At 42.1% G+C, this 16,280-nt stretch overlaps 1 protein-coding gene and 1 long non-coding RNA gene across 3 annotated transcripts in view; one reads left to right on the forward strand and one right to left on the reverse strand.

The window, feature by feature from the left end:
- The window catches only part of SYNE1 (spectrin repeat containing nuclear envelope protein 1), a 281,513-nt gene that overhangs the window by 152,788 nt on the left and 112,445 nt on the right, over nucleotides 1-16,280 (reverse strand). For both annotated transcript variants that reach the window (XM_080998321.1, XM_080998318.1), the window contains 12 exons: nucleotides 14,708-14,890; nucleotides 13,089-13,190; nucleotides 12,178-12,381; nucleotides 10,166-10,373; nucleotides 9,512-9,624; nucleotides 8,371-8,576; nucleotides 6,646-6,801; nucleotides 5,795-6,086; nucleotides 4,449-4,621; nucleotides 3,481-3,790; nucleotides 1,941-2,105; nucleotides 262-618 (listed from right to left, as the gene is read on the reverse strand). In XM_080998321.1, the coding sequence (XP_080854447.1) occupies nucleotides 262-618; nucleotides 1,941-2,105; nucleotides 3,481-3,790; nucleotides 4,449-4,621; nucleotides 5,795-6,086; nucleotides 6,646-6,801; nucleotides 8,371-8,576; nucleotides 9,512-9,624; nucleotides 10,166-10,373; nucleotides 12,178-12,381; nucleotides 13,089-13,190; nucleotides 14,708-14,890 (2,469 nt within the window). The remainder of the gene's footprint in view (nucleotides 1-261; nucleotides 619-1,940; nucleotides 2,106-3,480; nucleotides 3,791-4,448; nucleotides 4,622-5,794; nucleotides 6,087-6,645; nucleotides 6,802-8,370; nucleotides 8,577-9,511; nucleotides 9,625-10,165; nucleotides 10,374-12,177; nucleotides 12,382-13,088; nucleotides 13,191-14,707; nucleotides 14,891-16,280) is intronic.
- LOC308473142 lies at nucleotides 625-5,783 on the forward strand. Its single transcript, XR_013983945.1, has 3 exons — nucleotides 625-800; nucleotides 1,956-2,057; nucleotides 5,596-5,783. It is a non-coding gene; the product is annotated as an uncharacterized lncRNA (long non-coding RNA).

Raw genomic sequence — 16,280 nt, forward strand, 5'->3', positions numbered from 1 at the left:
TGTGTATGCAGAAAGCCATGAAATCACTACACATAGTTTCCACACAAAATACCCTTCTACAGTTTGCTGTGTAGCTGGTTTTAGTGCTTTCGAAGTTAACTTATATGATTTAGTTCTAAAAGTGCATTCCAAAGTTTCCAGTTTAGCAACAATTGCATATTGCACTCTCTTTGTACAAGCGGTTTCCCCCCTCCTCCCAGGCTTTTGCAGCAGAAAAAGAAAAGAGAAGAAAGAGCGAAAACGGAAACAAAATGGTTTTACCTTTTCTCGGTGCCAGCATTCCACCAGCTCTTTGTCTGTCTGCTTACTATCCAGAGGGGTCAGCGTTTCAGACCAGGTTGTGAGGAGTGTGCTGAAGCACTGCAGGGCCTCTTCCAGACGAGAAGCTTGCATGGTGAATTCCTGCTCTGACAGGGCCATCTGAGTGTCCAGCTCCTGCAAACTGTTTCGGGTTTGGAATGCAGTCTCTTCCCATTGCTTCCAGTCGGAGTGAAGGGCCTGCATTTCGGTCTCTATGTGCTTGCACCCCTGAACAGTTGTGTTCTTTTTCACCGCTGGAGCCAGCGTCTGAACTCTGTTTAGGCGGCCCTCACCAGTCTGTCTGGAATCTATCAGCTCCTGCAATGGAATATCGCCATGGCAACTGAAATGGCTGTGATCCACTTCAGCTGGATAACGGCATGCTTACTACAAAACGACACACAGCATTCTGCAGAAGAGCTACACTGACTGCTCCATGTTCACAAACAGTTTCACCAAAAATATATATTTTCGGAACAGTGCCGAGCCTGTGCTAAAATGTAAGTGAAAGGTTAAAATAACAAAGCAGGAAAAAGAAAAGGGAAAGCTGTGCACCAAGTCGCAGCATTAGCACCAAGTTACAGAGTTTCAGAATCTAAAGCCCTCATATTTCCCTAGAAAATGAAGTTCTGATTGATTAAAATTAACATGGCATGTGGTCTATTTTATATGATACAGATTGTTGTATAATCTGGACAGTCTTGAACTGAGCTGTAAGGTCAGACGCAGCAATTGGAAATATAGAAACATTCTAGGAGAAAAAGCACCCACAACTGGTGTTTTGTTTTGGATATGATAACTTAAGGATGGTGTTATCCTCAAATTACCAAGTGGCCAGTTGCCATGTGGTATATGCACTTGTTCCATTATTTCACGATTTCTGATTCTTCATCTTCTTGTTATTACAGTCGTACCTCGGAAGTCAAACAGAATCCGTTCCAGAAGTCTGTTCAACTTCTGAAACATTTAACTTCCAAAGTGCAGCTTCTGATTGGCTGCAGGAAGCTCCTGCAGCCAATCGGAAGCCACAGAAGCCCCGTCGAACGTTCAGCTTTCAAAAGCATGTTCGAAAACCAGAACACTCATTTCTGGTTTTCGATCGTTCGGGAGCTGGAACATTTGACTCCCAAGGTGTTTGGGAGCCGAGGTATGATTGTATTAACTAAGCTTATATAGCCAGTCATCAGCATAAAATCCCTGACTGACTTACAGGGCAAAGAATAAAATACATTATTACAAATACAAAGTGACAGTTTAAAATACCAACAAAAATAAAACACAGCATAAAAAAGTTAATGTTTTAGCATACAGAAATACTGTCAGCTAGCAGCTCAATAAATAAAACACAGCTTACACAATGAGAAGCCAAGTTTTGTTTGTTTAAAATGTTACCTGTTTAAAAGAACTGGATATATATAAAAGCCTTCACCTACTTATGCTGTGTATAATTTTGATTTATTTTAAATAGCTGCAGTTCAGCAGTAGAGCTCTTAACATAATTTGAAGTAGCAGGTAAGCTCTCAGCTGAATTTGTAATATATAATGTAAGAAATAGTCTTTTCTTAATGCTTATTTTACCATGTCTTGACTGATATTTGCTAAAGTTAATAGGTTAATAAGCTACTGCAGTAGTTTCTCACATTAATTTTGGCCAGTTTTTTCTGTATGGCTGATGAATCCCCTGACGCATCTGACCAGCGGTGAAGCTCTTCTTTTGCGGAATTAAGCCAGTCGGTGAATTCATGAACTGCATCGAGGTATAGTAGATGGTCCTTAACAATATCTTCCACTCTCTTCATTTTTTCCTATAAGTGAAAAGGAGGTTGTGTTCAATGCGGTGTTTACAGAATAACAATTCAATGAGTTAGTTCTGCCAGAGGACTTATATTTGTCTAGTTTCTACCCAAGAAAACAGACCTCACCAACATTTCACCCCTGGAAAGCCTCAGTGACGCTGGGGATGGGAAGTCAGATAAGTGCCCCTGCCCTGCCAAACTACCAGTTTGAACCCAGAAAAGCTGTGGTTGATCTTAACTATGATTTAGACAAACAAGTCATCTTCAAACCATGGTTTATGACCCTATTTGTTTTCTTAATTACCTACCAGAATTAACCACAGTGCTGGGTGTGGGCATACTACTAAACCATGCTTGACTGAAAATGAATATGAAAGCTTCCAATCTTCCCCTTGCACTTGTGCCAAAAGAAGAGAGGAGAGGAGGACACACAAGCATGGACTTGTGTATATAACAATAAACCACAGTTTAGTTTTACACTAGAACTGAATCAGATCACTGTGAGTATAAGTAATGTGAATGCTGGCAATGTATATTGTTTCAATAATATGGTTCTCTATAGTGGTAGAGTATGACTAGCCTTCAAGATGTTGTTGTACTCTAATTCTCAGCAGTCCCAGTCAATATGGCTAATAGGGATGATGGGAGTTGTAGTCCAACGAATTTTAGAAGGCACCACACTGGCTACCCCAATACAGGGCCTCTTTGCTTTAGCTACACACATGATGAAATATTCTTATAACTGCAGCAATATGTTTTAGTCCAAAGGAATATACATGATGAGTCACACATATCTTATGACTGAATCGTTCCCTTGCATCCCAAGATAGCAGAGCTGTTTGATTCTTTCAGGATTTGCTTATCCAATAAGCAATGTCAGATAATGAACCATATTTCCTCCTGGAACTCACTGCACTGAACTCTTGCTTGAAGCCACAGAGCAGACAAGATAAACATCTACTTAATTTTTTGTTTGCTTTCTTGAGTATTGTATTGCATAGACTCTACGTTTTCCCAGTTACAAAATATTTATTCTCTACTATATTTCCAATAACTTTCTGTCAATATTTGCCTGTCCTTTCATGATAAATAGAACCAATTGTATTGGAATGATCCAGACTCAAATCTTAGTTCCTCCTGAGTTCTCTGACAGTTTTTAAGCATCTCATGGTCAGCATAGTGCAAACGATGCCTGTCCCTCTTGCTCTCCTTCTCGGTGTGTTGCAGTGACTCAGTTAGATGGAAGTTAAATGAGTGGCCCAGCTGCAACATGGTGTCCGCTGCTGATGCTGCTCAGCTACTCCAAAGAAGTTTAAAACATTTAAGCACAGCATCTTGGATGAATATACTTCCATCTATATGGGATAGCATACATCATATTTACCTTGACTACCGTTGCAATGTCACTGAACTGGATTTTCAGCTCCTCTTGAGCAGCCTCTCTGAAAGAATCATCCTCTGTTTTCTCATACAGTTCTCTGGCTTTACCCATGAGCTGGTGCAAGTCTTTAGAATGGTTTTCCACTTCTGCAACCATAGTCTGGAAATGGTCCAGCAGGGAGAATTTCTCTTTCAAGCCATTCTGAAGCTCCAAAGGCTGCTCCACTTTGTGGTCTACTGACTCCAGCCACTGGTCTAGCTGACTTTTCCTCTCCAGATAGTCATCCCACTGATGAATCACAGACTCAAGCAAGCTTGCAGTAAAGAAATACACAGTGCATTTAAAATCTTACACCATTTAAGAGAATGAACTAGATTTAGGGCTGCTGTAAAACACCTCCTGCCAATTCAGCCCTCACCCCACCTCAAATCACAGGTGGCAACTGGGAAAGAAAATTTTGTTATTATTGAGGAGTGAGGGGGAAATAATCAAAATGATGTGGGGGCAGAGAAGGTTACATGTCTCTTACTTAACCTTTTTCATGAACAGTTGTTTGTTTCATTCTCATACCACCCCCTTCTTATTCTTGAAAAGGACATGTTTTACACAGAAGACTGGCCAGTAGCCATCACTGCCATGCCCCTAAGGCACTCTGCTCAGAACTGGCTAGCTGGTTTTGGCTGGCCCTTCTCTCCCATAGCAGCCTGCCAGGCTCCCATTCCTCAATGTTCTGGAGGGCCTCATTGACCTTCCAGAGATACTTTGTCTGGGTGCAGGCAGATGCAAGATCAAGGAGGGGACCAGAAATTTTTCTTTCATGAACTTCCTTCCTTTCACTTATCTTAGAATCCAAATCAATGCAAACCAGTCCTAAGTGAATTAATTAATCAGTCACCAAGTAAGATGAACTCTCAGTGAAGAAAATTACCAAACAATGATCACAAGTATATGTAGAAAGTGAAATAACTTACCTTTGACAGCTCAGTGAGGTATTGATAATGCTGCTCCAGAGATCTTTTAATGTTTTCAGTTGGGTCTGTATCGCTTTCTGCCCTTCCTCATTGCTACTTTTAAGGGCTTGTTCACCTTTGCCAATGGCCATATTTAACTTGACTTCTCCCTCACCTTTCATTAAAAGGATCTCCTAGGAAGCAAAAGGACTGTAAAGCTTCAGTAGTTTACCCACAAGAAGAATGCCACCCATCAAGTTTTGAAACAAAGGCTGTATCATATGTGACATTAGAAAAACCTGTGTAGTTTTTTCCATGGAAAATACTGAATTCTAGATTCCTTTTAGCAACCCCTTTCAGGATTATTATAGAATTACAATAATAGTTCAGCCTGATCTAGCTTTTAAAGTGTTGTCACAACTAGCACTAAAGATGAAAGAATATATTGGGTACCCTTGGCCAGTAAGCCACAGAAACGAATGGATAGGTTCAGCTTTTGAAAGCAAGGGGAATTTTGTCTCTTAGAGTAGAGGAGTAATTCTGATTACAATTTGGCCTGCTTGAGGGATGGTAATGATAATGATGCTTTAAAAGGTAAAGGGACCCCTGACCATTAGGTCCAATTGTGACCGACTCTGGGGCTGTGGCGCTCATCTCGCTTTATTGGCCGAAGGAGCCAGCGTACAGCTTCCGGGTCATGTGGCCTGCGTGACTAAGCCGCTTCCGGCGAACCAGAGCAGCGCACAGAAACGCTGTTTACCTTCCCGTCGGAGCGGTACCTATTTATCTACTTGCACTTTGACGTGCTTTCAAACTGCTAGGTTGGCAGGAGCAGGGACCAAGCAACGGGCGCTCATCCCGTCACAGGGATTCGAACCGCCGACCTTCTGATTGGCAAGTCCTAGGCACTGTGGTTTAACCCACAGTGCCACTTGCGTCCCAATGATGCTTTAGTTGCCTGTTATTACTCATGGTGGATCCTTTTTTAAAAAACTGTAGCTGTTATTTTAGTTTTTAATTTTAGTGTTCGCTTCATGGTCACTTGTGTTTTGGTTTAACAGCTGAATATTATTCTTTTCAAAAGTGACACATAAGGTTACAAGCAAGGAAATAAAGACAATCCTGTATTTTCAGTAACCCATTTTTGTCTTTGATCTCTGTTAACTAGAGATTGAGTTTTATCTGAATTTAGGAAGCATATGAGGATAAGCATTTGAAACCTTTGCCACCTGGGTGCCTCACATGCTTTGGACTACAACTCCCATCATCCCCCACCAACACAAGTGCTGGTAATTGTCGCAAAAACTTCTGGAGGGCACCCAGCAAACAGTTGTGATACAAACAGTTCCATGATTTTGTTACTTCACCTGTATTTGCATGAGGCGTTTCTCCAAGATGACTTTGCTCCCAATGGTGCCCTCTGCAGAGGCCAGCTTTTCTTGCACATCTTTCACCCAGGTCCACATACCCTGCAGAGCTTCTTCTAATGCTTGGTGTTCCTGGAGAGCCACCTGAGAGGTCTTCAGCTTTTCCTTCACTACTTTGATTAGGTTATGGTAAGCAGAGAAATGCTGAGAAGCCAGACGGACTTCCTTCCCAGTACTATATCCTTTCTCATTTAAAACCTGTGACTTCTGGGTCAGTTTATCAAAGGATTCTCTAAACAAAAACGGAGAAGAAAGCTTATGGAGTTACACATATCTCTGTGTGATATGAAAAACTATGGACAATGTTCATTATTGCAATATAGTTCCAATATGAATGGTAAAAGATTCACATAAGGGTACATGAACAAAACTGTAATCATAATATAATAGTGGGCCCCATAGTAACATCCCACACTGAATCCTTAGTCCTTAATAAGAATGTGGTTGTTAAGGGGACTGAGACTTGCTAGATTGTTGATGTATTTATGTGCCATGACTCACTTATGGCAACGGAACAAAACCTGTATGGTGGATATGAGAAACGGTTCCCTGAACCGATTGCATACTGCAGTGTATGCAAACTTCCCTTAACTACTAAGCTATCTTGAATAAAAAAGTTCAGCACTAGACCCATATGCATATCTCACTTGTTTCTTGATTTCAATACATTTTTTATTTGTCACTGTTCTGGTAAAAATACACATTAAGCAAACTATTTAGGATCGTGTAGGCATTATTATATAATAGAGCAGGCAAGAAGATAGGCTATTTAGGTAAAGTTTGTTTTTTACCTGGCCACCAGCAGCTCTTCTAGCAATGCTTCCACTTTCTGCACCTCATTTTTCTTATCAGAAATATTCTGTTTGCTCTCACCCAAAGCTTCTGTGCTTATCCTTTCCTCCATTTCATGGAGCCACAAACTCCAGCTCTTGCACAGATCCTCAAAGCTGTGAACAAAACAAAAGCAGAAGTATGCAACTGTTGCTAGATAAAGAGAGAATTCACCTGCTATTACACAAACTGAGAAAGAAATTTGTCTACCAGTTTTACTTTAATGCCTAGTGCATGAGAGCTGCACACAAACTATTTTTGTTCAGTGACGAGTAACCTAAAAATACTCAACAAGGATCTAAATATGTCAAGCAAAACCGTGGGAATTATAGAGAGAATGGAGCTTTCAAAATTGTAAAAGTGGCACAGCTTAATTTTTTATCACAGTCTACGTGGAAACTGAAGGCAATGGAAGGATTGTTCTCCACAGCCTGGCTCATACATTCACCCCTCATGTGACTACAATATATGCTGTATGCGTGTGGAGCATACATACATTAAAGCCTAGAGCAGGTTCCCACTTTCAGAGACCGCCCCTTGCAATGTGTGGATGGGGGGGAGCTAGGGCTGATGAGGAAACAATAGGCCAGCAGGGGTAGAGCTAGTGAAAATTGTCCCACTCTCTACCTTACACAAATGTAATTGTATGAGGGGTGAATGCCCAAATATGGTTATACAGGAAATATAAATGTCAAATAAGCCTATTTTGGTTGTTCTATTTCCCCTCCCCTTTCACCCTCTCTCTCACACATATTGAGGACAGGATTCACCTAATGAGTCCCATCAACAGAAGGTTTCCATTTGCACAACAGGGCTTCTCCCTGCTCCCTTAGTGCCCCTAAAGCTGGCTCTGGGGTCAAGGAGAACTCTTGGGACAGCACACAGGGCCAGGAAAGGGGGGGATCATTCTGTCTGGTGAACCAAAATGCTTGCCCTGATGGAATGATCACCTTAGCACAATCCTGAATTCCTCCTTTAGGGTTGTAACCTCTTTCCACAGATACTAGGCATCTCCATTTACACATCTAGTTGAAGCAGGAGAAAATGCAGACATAGATAGTTTGGTCCATTCTCTCCCCAGTTGTGCTGTTTATTGCCCACCATAATCTGCTGGCCTGTGTGACATCTGGAGACATGCTTGCCACCGAAGATGAAGGGAGTCAAGCAAATAACGAAGGAGTAGGCAAATCCACAGCCCCTTTTCTCCTGTTTCAACTGGAGATTTGAAGGGCCGCACCCCGTGTCCGATGGTCAACAATCCTACCCATATCTCCATTTTAACTGTACAAACTAGAAAGAAGGACTGTTTGCTAAGAGCGCATGAATAAAAGTATTCAAAACTGGACTTGTTGCTAATGTTATATAAGCAAGAGGACTGAGACCACAAACATTCCTCCCTGTAAAGGAAATGTTTTGACATGGTTACCAACGATTTCACAATGTTAAGCTATATGCCACTGTTTTCTTTTTGTCAAGCAAACCCACTTTTAGGAGAGGCCAAAGTCCAGTGGTCAAGCCCATGCTTTGTGTGCATAAGCTGCCAGGCCCAATCCAGTTAAAAAGCTCTGGGGCTGCATGGCAGGGAGAGTCACTGTTGGTCAGAATAGGTGGACCAAGACCACAAGGCAGATTTTATGGATATTTTATACAGTGCATCACATGCACACATGAATAAAACAACCTACCTTCCCAGCTCCGTAATGCATTCTTCCAGAGCTTGTTTATCTTTCAAGCACTGTTTAAAGAATCCCTCAAAGTCCTGATGAGCTTTATTTATCTGTTCCTGGATGCTATTCACAGATGATTTAGGTAGGAAAGCACACAGATGTTCTCCTTCTTGGGAAGCTGCTGCCAGCTTGCTCCTTCCTTCCTCAACGGAATCCAACACTTTCTGAGTGGAACAAACATAGAATTTTACTTGGGAAAGTGGGTAGAGGAAGGAAAAAGAAAATGGAAATGAAGATCGGTTAAAGCATGAATGTTAAGAGCACTTGTTTAGAAAGCCAAGACTATCTATACATAAAGATCAGTTGGCACAGACTTCCTTTGAATGTACCACTTCAGATAGTAGACAGAAGATTTAAATGTTACTCCTTGTTTAGAAAACAAATACAAAGTTCTTGTGTATAGAAGACCAACTAGCAAAAAATTATAACCTGCAAGTTTTGTATGGAAGGAGAAAGTTTGGTATGAACCAACATTCTGTAATCAACCTTACACTTGCATAGTAGCAACCAGGTATGCGGGCAACCATGGTAAATGCTGTTTTGAGGAACCATCTTTATCATCCTTGAAAAGTAAAGGGAGGGAGGGAGGGTGGTGGGGATGGATCTTGGTGGGAGTAGGTTGCAAGGCGCTCTCTAACATCCACAGTAATCTAAAAGACATCACTGGAAACACAAAGGGCCTGGTAGCATCATAAGTTAAGACTAGGTAAAATTTAAAGTCAGATTAATGTTGGTACATTCGGTGAGCATTTCCCATGGGCTTCTCCATAGCTGCAATTGACGGTGTGCGTATTATTTCATGCCATAGATACATACAACATGTCACCCTGCCTACAATGTTTTTGGGAAAGTTGCTATTTGTGACCATTAACACGCTAGCCGTATCCTGTCTTCAGTGAGTTCTTCTGTACCTGTTATCTTTGCGCCTTCACCAAGATATTTTTATCAGAGTTTTTGCTGGTGGTAATGGGGATGAGCATGCATGTTGAGCACTCACAAAACCCACAAGGCTTTGTGAGTGCTTAAAGGGTAAACCTGCATGACCCAATAGACTTGTAAACCAAACAATGTGCTGTTTGGTCATCCATGGTAACGGTACCTGCAGTTCATGGAGTTTTGCTTCGATGGCTTTACTATCTCCAGATGTAATACTTAAGTCTTTTATAGCAGTCTTCAGGTTAGAATACCAGTTTTGAAATCCACACATAGATTCTTAAAAAAACAAGAAGGGACAGATATAAAATATTATTATATTATACAAAGATGCTGATATTCTGTGCTCAGAATTCATCAAGAATACTCTGTTTTAATTATTATTTTCCACTACTGACTTGTATATTGTAATCACCGCCACTAGAACAATGGCATAGATTTCAGTTCAGTAATGGAACACTGAATATTGTTCTCTGTGATAGACCACTTTGGTGTTATCAAAAACAAGGAAGCCTGCAAAACAGCAGTGGCAGTTTAATAGAATTAGAAAACAGAAATAACAGCTGAGTTATTCTGGTGAATACTGACTAGGACTCTCTGTTTTGAATAGCGAATATATTAAGACAGTTTATGCAAAAACCCAGCTACTTGGAAAGGTAAGTAAAACAAGTTTTTGGCAACTTGAGTTTTAGGAAAGGCTATGCATAAAAATGAGTTAGTGATGTTAATGGAAACGTTTCACCAACCAAAGCTGGCATGATTCATCTCAAGCAATTTCATACATCCTGTGGCTCACATATTAACAACCATGACGACTCACGGAAGAAGTGTTTTTCCAGGGACTCTTGCATGGAAGTCTGAGTTTTCAAACATAACTGGTTCACAGCCTCATACTTCTTTATCAATGATGTGACAGTGCCCCCAAGAGTCTCCAGCTCCACAGACGGATATTTGCGACACAGGCTGTTAAGTGTTTCCTGAGTGGAATCAAAGTTGCTCTGCTGCTGCTGCAGGTCCTTTTGTATTTTCTGAGCGAAAATTTGTAATATCAAATAGAGAACATTATGTTTATTTAAATCTATCATGTACACATAAAAACCATCTTACTTATTTATATCTATTCCCTACTTGGACTTGGAAGGGACCCCTGGGGGTCATCTAGTCCAACCCCCTGCAATGCAAGAATATGCAGCAGTCTCTTAAAGGGGTTGAACCTGCAACCTTAGAGAGGGAAATATCAGCCATCAAAATAGAAAAGAAATCAATTTTAAATTATTCTACTAACTCTTTTACCTCTGTATGAAGTACATTGAAACTATACACCATTGTCCTTAATTCTGGGAAACTGCCTCATGTATCAGTTGAACTGAAGTTTCTTGAAATGTATGTGCAGCCCTACTTACATTTTTTCTAGACTTAGAATCTAAGCCTTAGGCCCTGGAAATACCTTTGGTTCATTGCCATTATATAGCTTCCAATATCTTTGCTACAATTTTCTACCATGCCTAACAAAGCAGGAAATTTCTCCAATCTAGACCATATGAAAACGACTGTATAGTGATAACTTTTCACATTTTGACTTGGAAATAGATGGCTGACTTCTAGGGGGAAAGCGAGGGGGCAGGGGGAAGGAACAGCTTGCTTGTTTTCCCCAGTGCTTTTTTCTTTAAAAAAAAAAATCTTTAGGGGTACTCTCATTTTGACTCAAGAAAATCACCATTTTATAGTTCAAATCGGGAAAAATAAATACAGTAAATGGACAAAAGTACAAAGATTCACAAAATGTTTAGGGGTATGCGTACCACTGCGTACCCCCAGAAAAAAGCACTGGTTTTCCTGATAGTTCTAAACCAAGACATGATAAACCAAGACATTAAGTTAGTTTAAAATCTCATCGATTTCCTGTAATTGGCATTAAACAGTGAGGTATCTGGGATGAAGTCTTTTTTTTTTTTTTTTTTTGGTCTTTGAGCTAAAGGTGCCATGAAACCAGGGCCGGCCCACACATGAGACAAGGTAAGGCAGCTGCCTCAAGCAGCAGGATCTAGACAGGTGGCAGATCCGGCCTCCAAGGAGCATGCTGGCAGTGGCTGTGAAGGTGGTGGCAGTGGGCAGCTGCTGCAACATGCTCCTTGGAACCCTGATGTGCCGCCTCCCACCACTGCCACCTCATCTGTGGTGAGCAGGTGCAGAGTGTGACCAATGGCAGGATGCCTATGTAGTGACAAGGAGGGTTATGGAGACAGGGGGAGGGCTGGCACAGGCATGCTGAGGCTCTGGCCGCTACTGGAATGTAAACAAAACACTGCTAAGAGGGATCAGGAGGTGGCCAGAGCTGAGCAGGGCCGGGAGCCATCAAGTCTGATACACTGTCCTCTCCCTCCTGCTGGTCGGCGGGGCGGGGGCACCCCTGCCCCACCTCACAAGGCAACATCATGAACTTGGTTGTTAGAGTGGTGAGGCCAATGCTGGCCAACTGCTAACTTCACTAACTTCAACTTCAATATGCTTCCCTCGCCTTGCATGCTGTCCTGGTTGGCGAAGAGAAGCAAAAACAGAACAAATGCCAAGGAGATGGAAGCTGGGGCAGGGGGCGGGGGCAGAGATGAACATTTTTATGAAAGGCAAGAAAGCAAACTGGTTCTGGGGAGCTCTCTACTTCCCACAAGTTCGATTTTCTGCCTTCTATAAAAGGTAAAGGTAAAAATCTGCCTTCTACCACAAGGTGATGCCAAAGCCTCACTAATGCCCTTCTACAGTGACATAGGAATGGATATGGAATTCTGATGAACCATAAAGCTCTAAATACTATATTGTTTTTGTAATACTCACCTTGACTGTGCTTAGACCTGACAGATCCTGACTATGAGCACAGCTTAGGAGTGATTCTTCCATTTTGGTGAGCCACTTTTCCATCTGATTAACAAAGTTATGTAACTGCATCTTCTGAGAACTGAAATCTTTTAGTGTTTCTTTTGCTATCTCAGACATTTCTTTAGCGTGCACCAGTTTTTTCCTTAAATCTGCTTCTAAAAACTAAAAGAAAAACAAAAACAAGCAGATTCATTAAAGCAAATCATAAAACAACTGAAAATAATTATTATCCCACGTCTGTGCTACCATTTGTTAAATAAGAAAACATAAGGTCCTTTAATGAATCAACAATATAAACATTAAATCCCACAAGTGGCAGCTACAAAAATAATAATGCTGCAGTATAGCCTTTCACCCTAAGAGGAGTCCTCTTGATCAGGGCTCCAGCTAGCCTTAAACAGAAGCTTGCAGAAGTGTTCAATGGGGGGGGGGGGGAGCTGATACCTTCCCTCCAGCTGCCAGTACCAAACTTTAGCATTTTAGTCTTACAAAGGTGGTCCCATTTTGCTTTCAAACTGGCACTTGACCACCTGCCTTCATTATTAAAAGGAATAATCTTATTGTGGCTGTTCTTTCATACAATCTTCAGCCTAACAACAGGAATTTTACAATAAGGCCATCTGATCTTTCTTCTATGAAAGAAACAGGACCAATCACTAAGTTACATGATGGATTTTTAAACACCAAGAGCCAAATATAGACTCCCTCTCGTCTATGTATATAGTCTTGTAACAGGAATATTTAACAAAGATTAGAGCTATTAATTCAAATCAAACTTCATAGAAGCCTCAGATTGAATGAGTGTGAAAGTCTGTTTGGGCTCCTAAAGGATCTTAAAGAACTAGCTGCAATGGGCTACAATATCTTACCTGAAGATTTGGAGGAACTTCTTCTGCATTTACTAATTCTTTAAGCTCAGATATTTTTGAACTGATTTGTTCCACATTCTGTTCTTTATTTATAATTTGAGACTGTAAAAGAGCACATGAGGAAAAATGGCTTTAGTTTAATATCTCCATCCCAATGACACCCTAAGTCAGAGGTTTTCAACCTTTTTGAGTCCACGGCTCCCTTACCCAACTACATTCTTTCTGTGGCTCCCCTATGGGACTCAGGAGCCCAGTTGTGTCACCCCTTGCCTATAGAGCTAGCAGCCTCTCACCCTTTTTCAAACCCCCTCCCTTGTGGAGTGTTTTCTCAGCCTCCTCTCCTTGGGAGTCCTCCAGGCAGCCTCTGCTGCCGCCTCTGGTCTCTGTGCTTACCCCCACCCCAAAGAGAGGTGCCTGCAAGAGGCACCATTCGCCTGCAGAGCTTATAGCCAGGGCTGCTGCAATAAACAGCTGTGCAAGCCCTGGGGAGGCAAAGACATCAGAGGAGGGAAGGAAAGAGTTGCTCATGGCACCCCTGACCGTCATTCAAGGCACCCCAGGGTGCCATGGCACACTGGTTGAAAACCACTGCCCTAAGTGCTTTCTTTCCATATAAGTGAACAGCTGCCATTCATTACTATTAGGAAAAGTAACTTGGGTCAAGGTGTCAGGAGTGCGTGCAGGAGCCAGGCCTGTAGGGCTTCACAGGACTGGGGCCTTCCTAAGTTTGTTCTGGAGAGGCAAGGTGCGGCCACACAGGTGAAGCCGCTTGGTAACTCACTGCACCTGGTGGCAAGAGCCGGGAAGGAATATAAGTGATATAAGGTCAGCATTTCCCTTCGGCTCTTTGCCACAGCAACACGATTCCTGCCTTGCTGCGTTTGGCTTCTTGCTTCCTGATCCTCGGACCTTGGCTTTCTGACTCCCTGCTTCTCGACCATCGGACCCCCGACTTTGTGACTCCTTGCTTCCTGACCCTCAGACCCCTGGCTTCTGGACTCTTGTTCCTGCTCCCACCCTGCCATCTTGCCCCCGGTCCCAATGTCCTCAGCCGGGACTTCGATCGCCCGTAGACTGGACCGTGACACACGGTGAAGCAAAAACTTCACTTCTGACCCCCACTGAAAGATAAATACTGTGGGAGTTTGCCATTTGTCCTTTTTCCATAGTGCCAAAGAGTCCTCAGTTTACAGAATCTCCCTGTAGCTCAAGATACAGGAAGTAGTGGTCAGTGCGACAGCATTGCTCACCTAGCTTTCCAATGCCAACCATTACTGAGAGGAAAAGGGAGACCAGCAAGGCAACAAGGAGTTCAGTGCAAGCATGGTGGGAGCCCCTGATGGAATTTGTGACTGCAACCACATTTTGTTGATCTCCCTGCTGCCTTGTCCCTACCCCTCTGTCTCTGGATAACTGGCAGTGACCCTTGGCATTGGAAGCCAGATGAGCCAACCACTATTGGATATAGGCACAGGATCTAGATAAAGGTAGATGCATCGTTCTCAGTACTCCTGACTTTTTCCAATTCTGCTGGGAATTCTTCCAAAAGCATTTAACACCTGTAAATTGTGTGTATTCATTGGATGTGTATTTGTTGCCTGTTAACAATTTAACGGTACCTGGCATTCTTCCAGGAAAGCCTCGGTTCCCTGGCAGCTGGCCAGGTTGCTGACAATGCCATTCATCTGTGAGATGGAGTTGTTGCACCACCCATCCACATCATCACCAACTGCCAGGACATCTTCCCACAGTGACACACTGACACTCAGCCTATCTATGCTATCATCAAGCTTCTCTGAAACCTGTTATGCAATGAAGAAAGCAATTAGGGATATTGCCCGATTAAATAAATCTTTATTGATTATTGTAGTAAGTGTAAGTCAATTAATTGCTTAACTAATTGCTTAGTTCTGCTGACCCACCTGTCATTCTAGCACAGCTCAGGTTGATTGCTAAGACAGACGGAGAACATCGTCCTGACTATGCCATCTGTATACTGAGTGACAAAGTTGCCAGATTCTTTGTTGAAACAGGAATTTATTTATTTTAAAGAACTTGCAGCCTTGCTCAGGAACCTTTGTCCAGTTGCATTATCTTCACTAGTTGCATCAAATTATAGTGAATTTCTACCCTACCCCCTTCCTTCTCTAGTCATCACCACTAACCAGAAGCACACAGAGGAGCAGCAACCCTAACAAAAGGTAACCTTTGTGCTTCTTATTCCTCCTTGACCTGCACAGAGTGAGAGTAAAAAGCCAAGCTGCCTCTGTGGCACTGGATCTGGGGGCTTGGTGTTAACTAGTGCTATAATCGATGCCTCATTCTCCTCCTGAATTTCAAGGCTGACTGCATTACATAATGCACTGTGGCAACTTCTGTTTCAGTGTATCTGAAGAAGTGTGCTTGCACACGAAAGCTCATACCAAGAACTAACTTAGTTGGTCTTAAAGGTGCTACTGGAAGGATTTTTTTTATTTTTATAATGCACTGTGTGTGAATATATTGGTGTGCTTTTCTCTTGAAGAATAAGAGCTGTGTGGGGCATAATCAGGATTGGAACCATTACATGTAGGGAGGGGGCTTAACACTTTCCCTGATGAAAGCTTTCCCTTTTGAAGTAGCTATTTCCTGCCAGGAGAAAAGACGCACTTTGAGGAATCAAATTCACATTTCCTTCCATTTTATATAAATATAGTATACTTAATAAACTGTTCGGCTGAGACTGCAGAAATCTGGGTTCAGACCCCAACTAGGCCAAGAAATTTACTGGGTGACAAGAAGCCAGCTCCTGTTTCTCAAGTCAAACTACGCACACAGGATTGTTGAGAACTGTATGGGAAAACTCTGCATATGCTGCACTGTGCTCCTTGGACAAATGATGCAGTGCAATTCTGATAATTAATAAAAAAAATATTTCAAGGTGCCATGAATTCTTCATGGTATATGTATAATACAGGCCAAGTTCTGATTATATATAACCCTTCATTCCCATGATTGGACTCACACTTCAGTTACTCACATGATCCAAAAGAAAAGCTACTTTGAAATCTCAGCATGCTCCTCACTAATAACAGCTCGTTTGTATTTAACTTTTTGAACTGCATCTCAAATACAGTGGTACCTCTGGTTGCGAACGGGATCTGTTCCGAAGCCCCATTCGCAACCTGAGCAGAACACAACCCGTGTCTGCAC

Source organism: Podarcis pityusensis, assembly GCF_964106645.2.
Source record: "Podarcis pityusensis genome assembly, chromosome: 3".
Classification (NCBI taxonomy): domain Eukaryota; kingdom Metazoa; phylum Chordata; class Lepidosauria; order Squamata; family Lacertidae; genus Podarcis; species Podarcis pityusensis.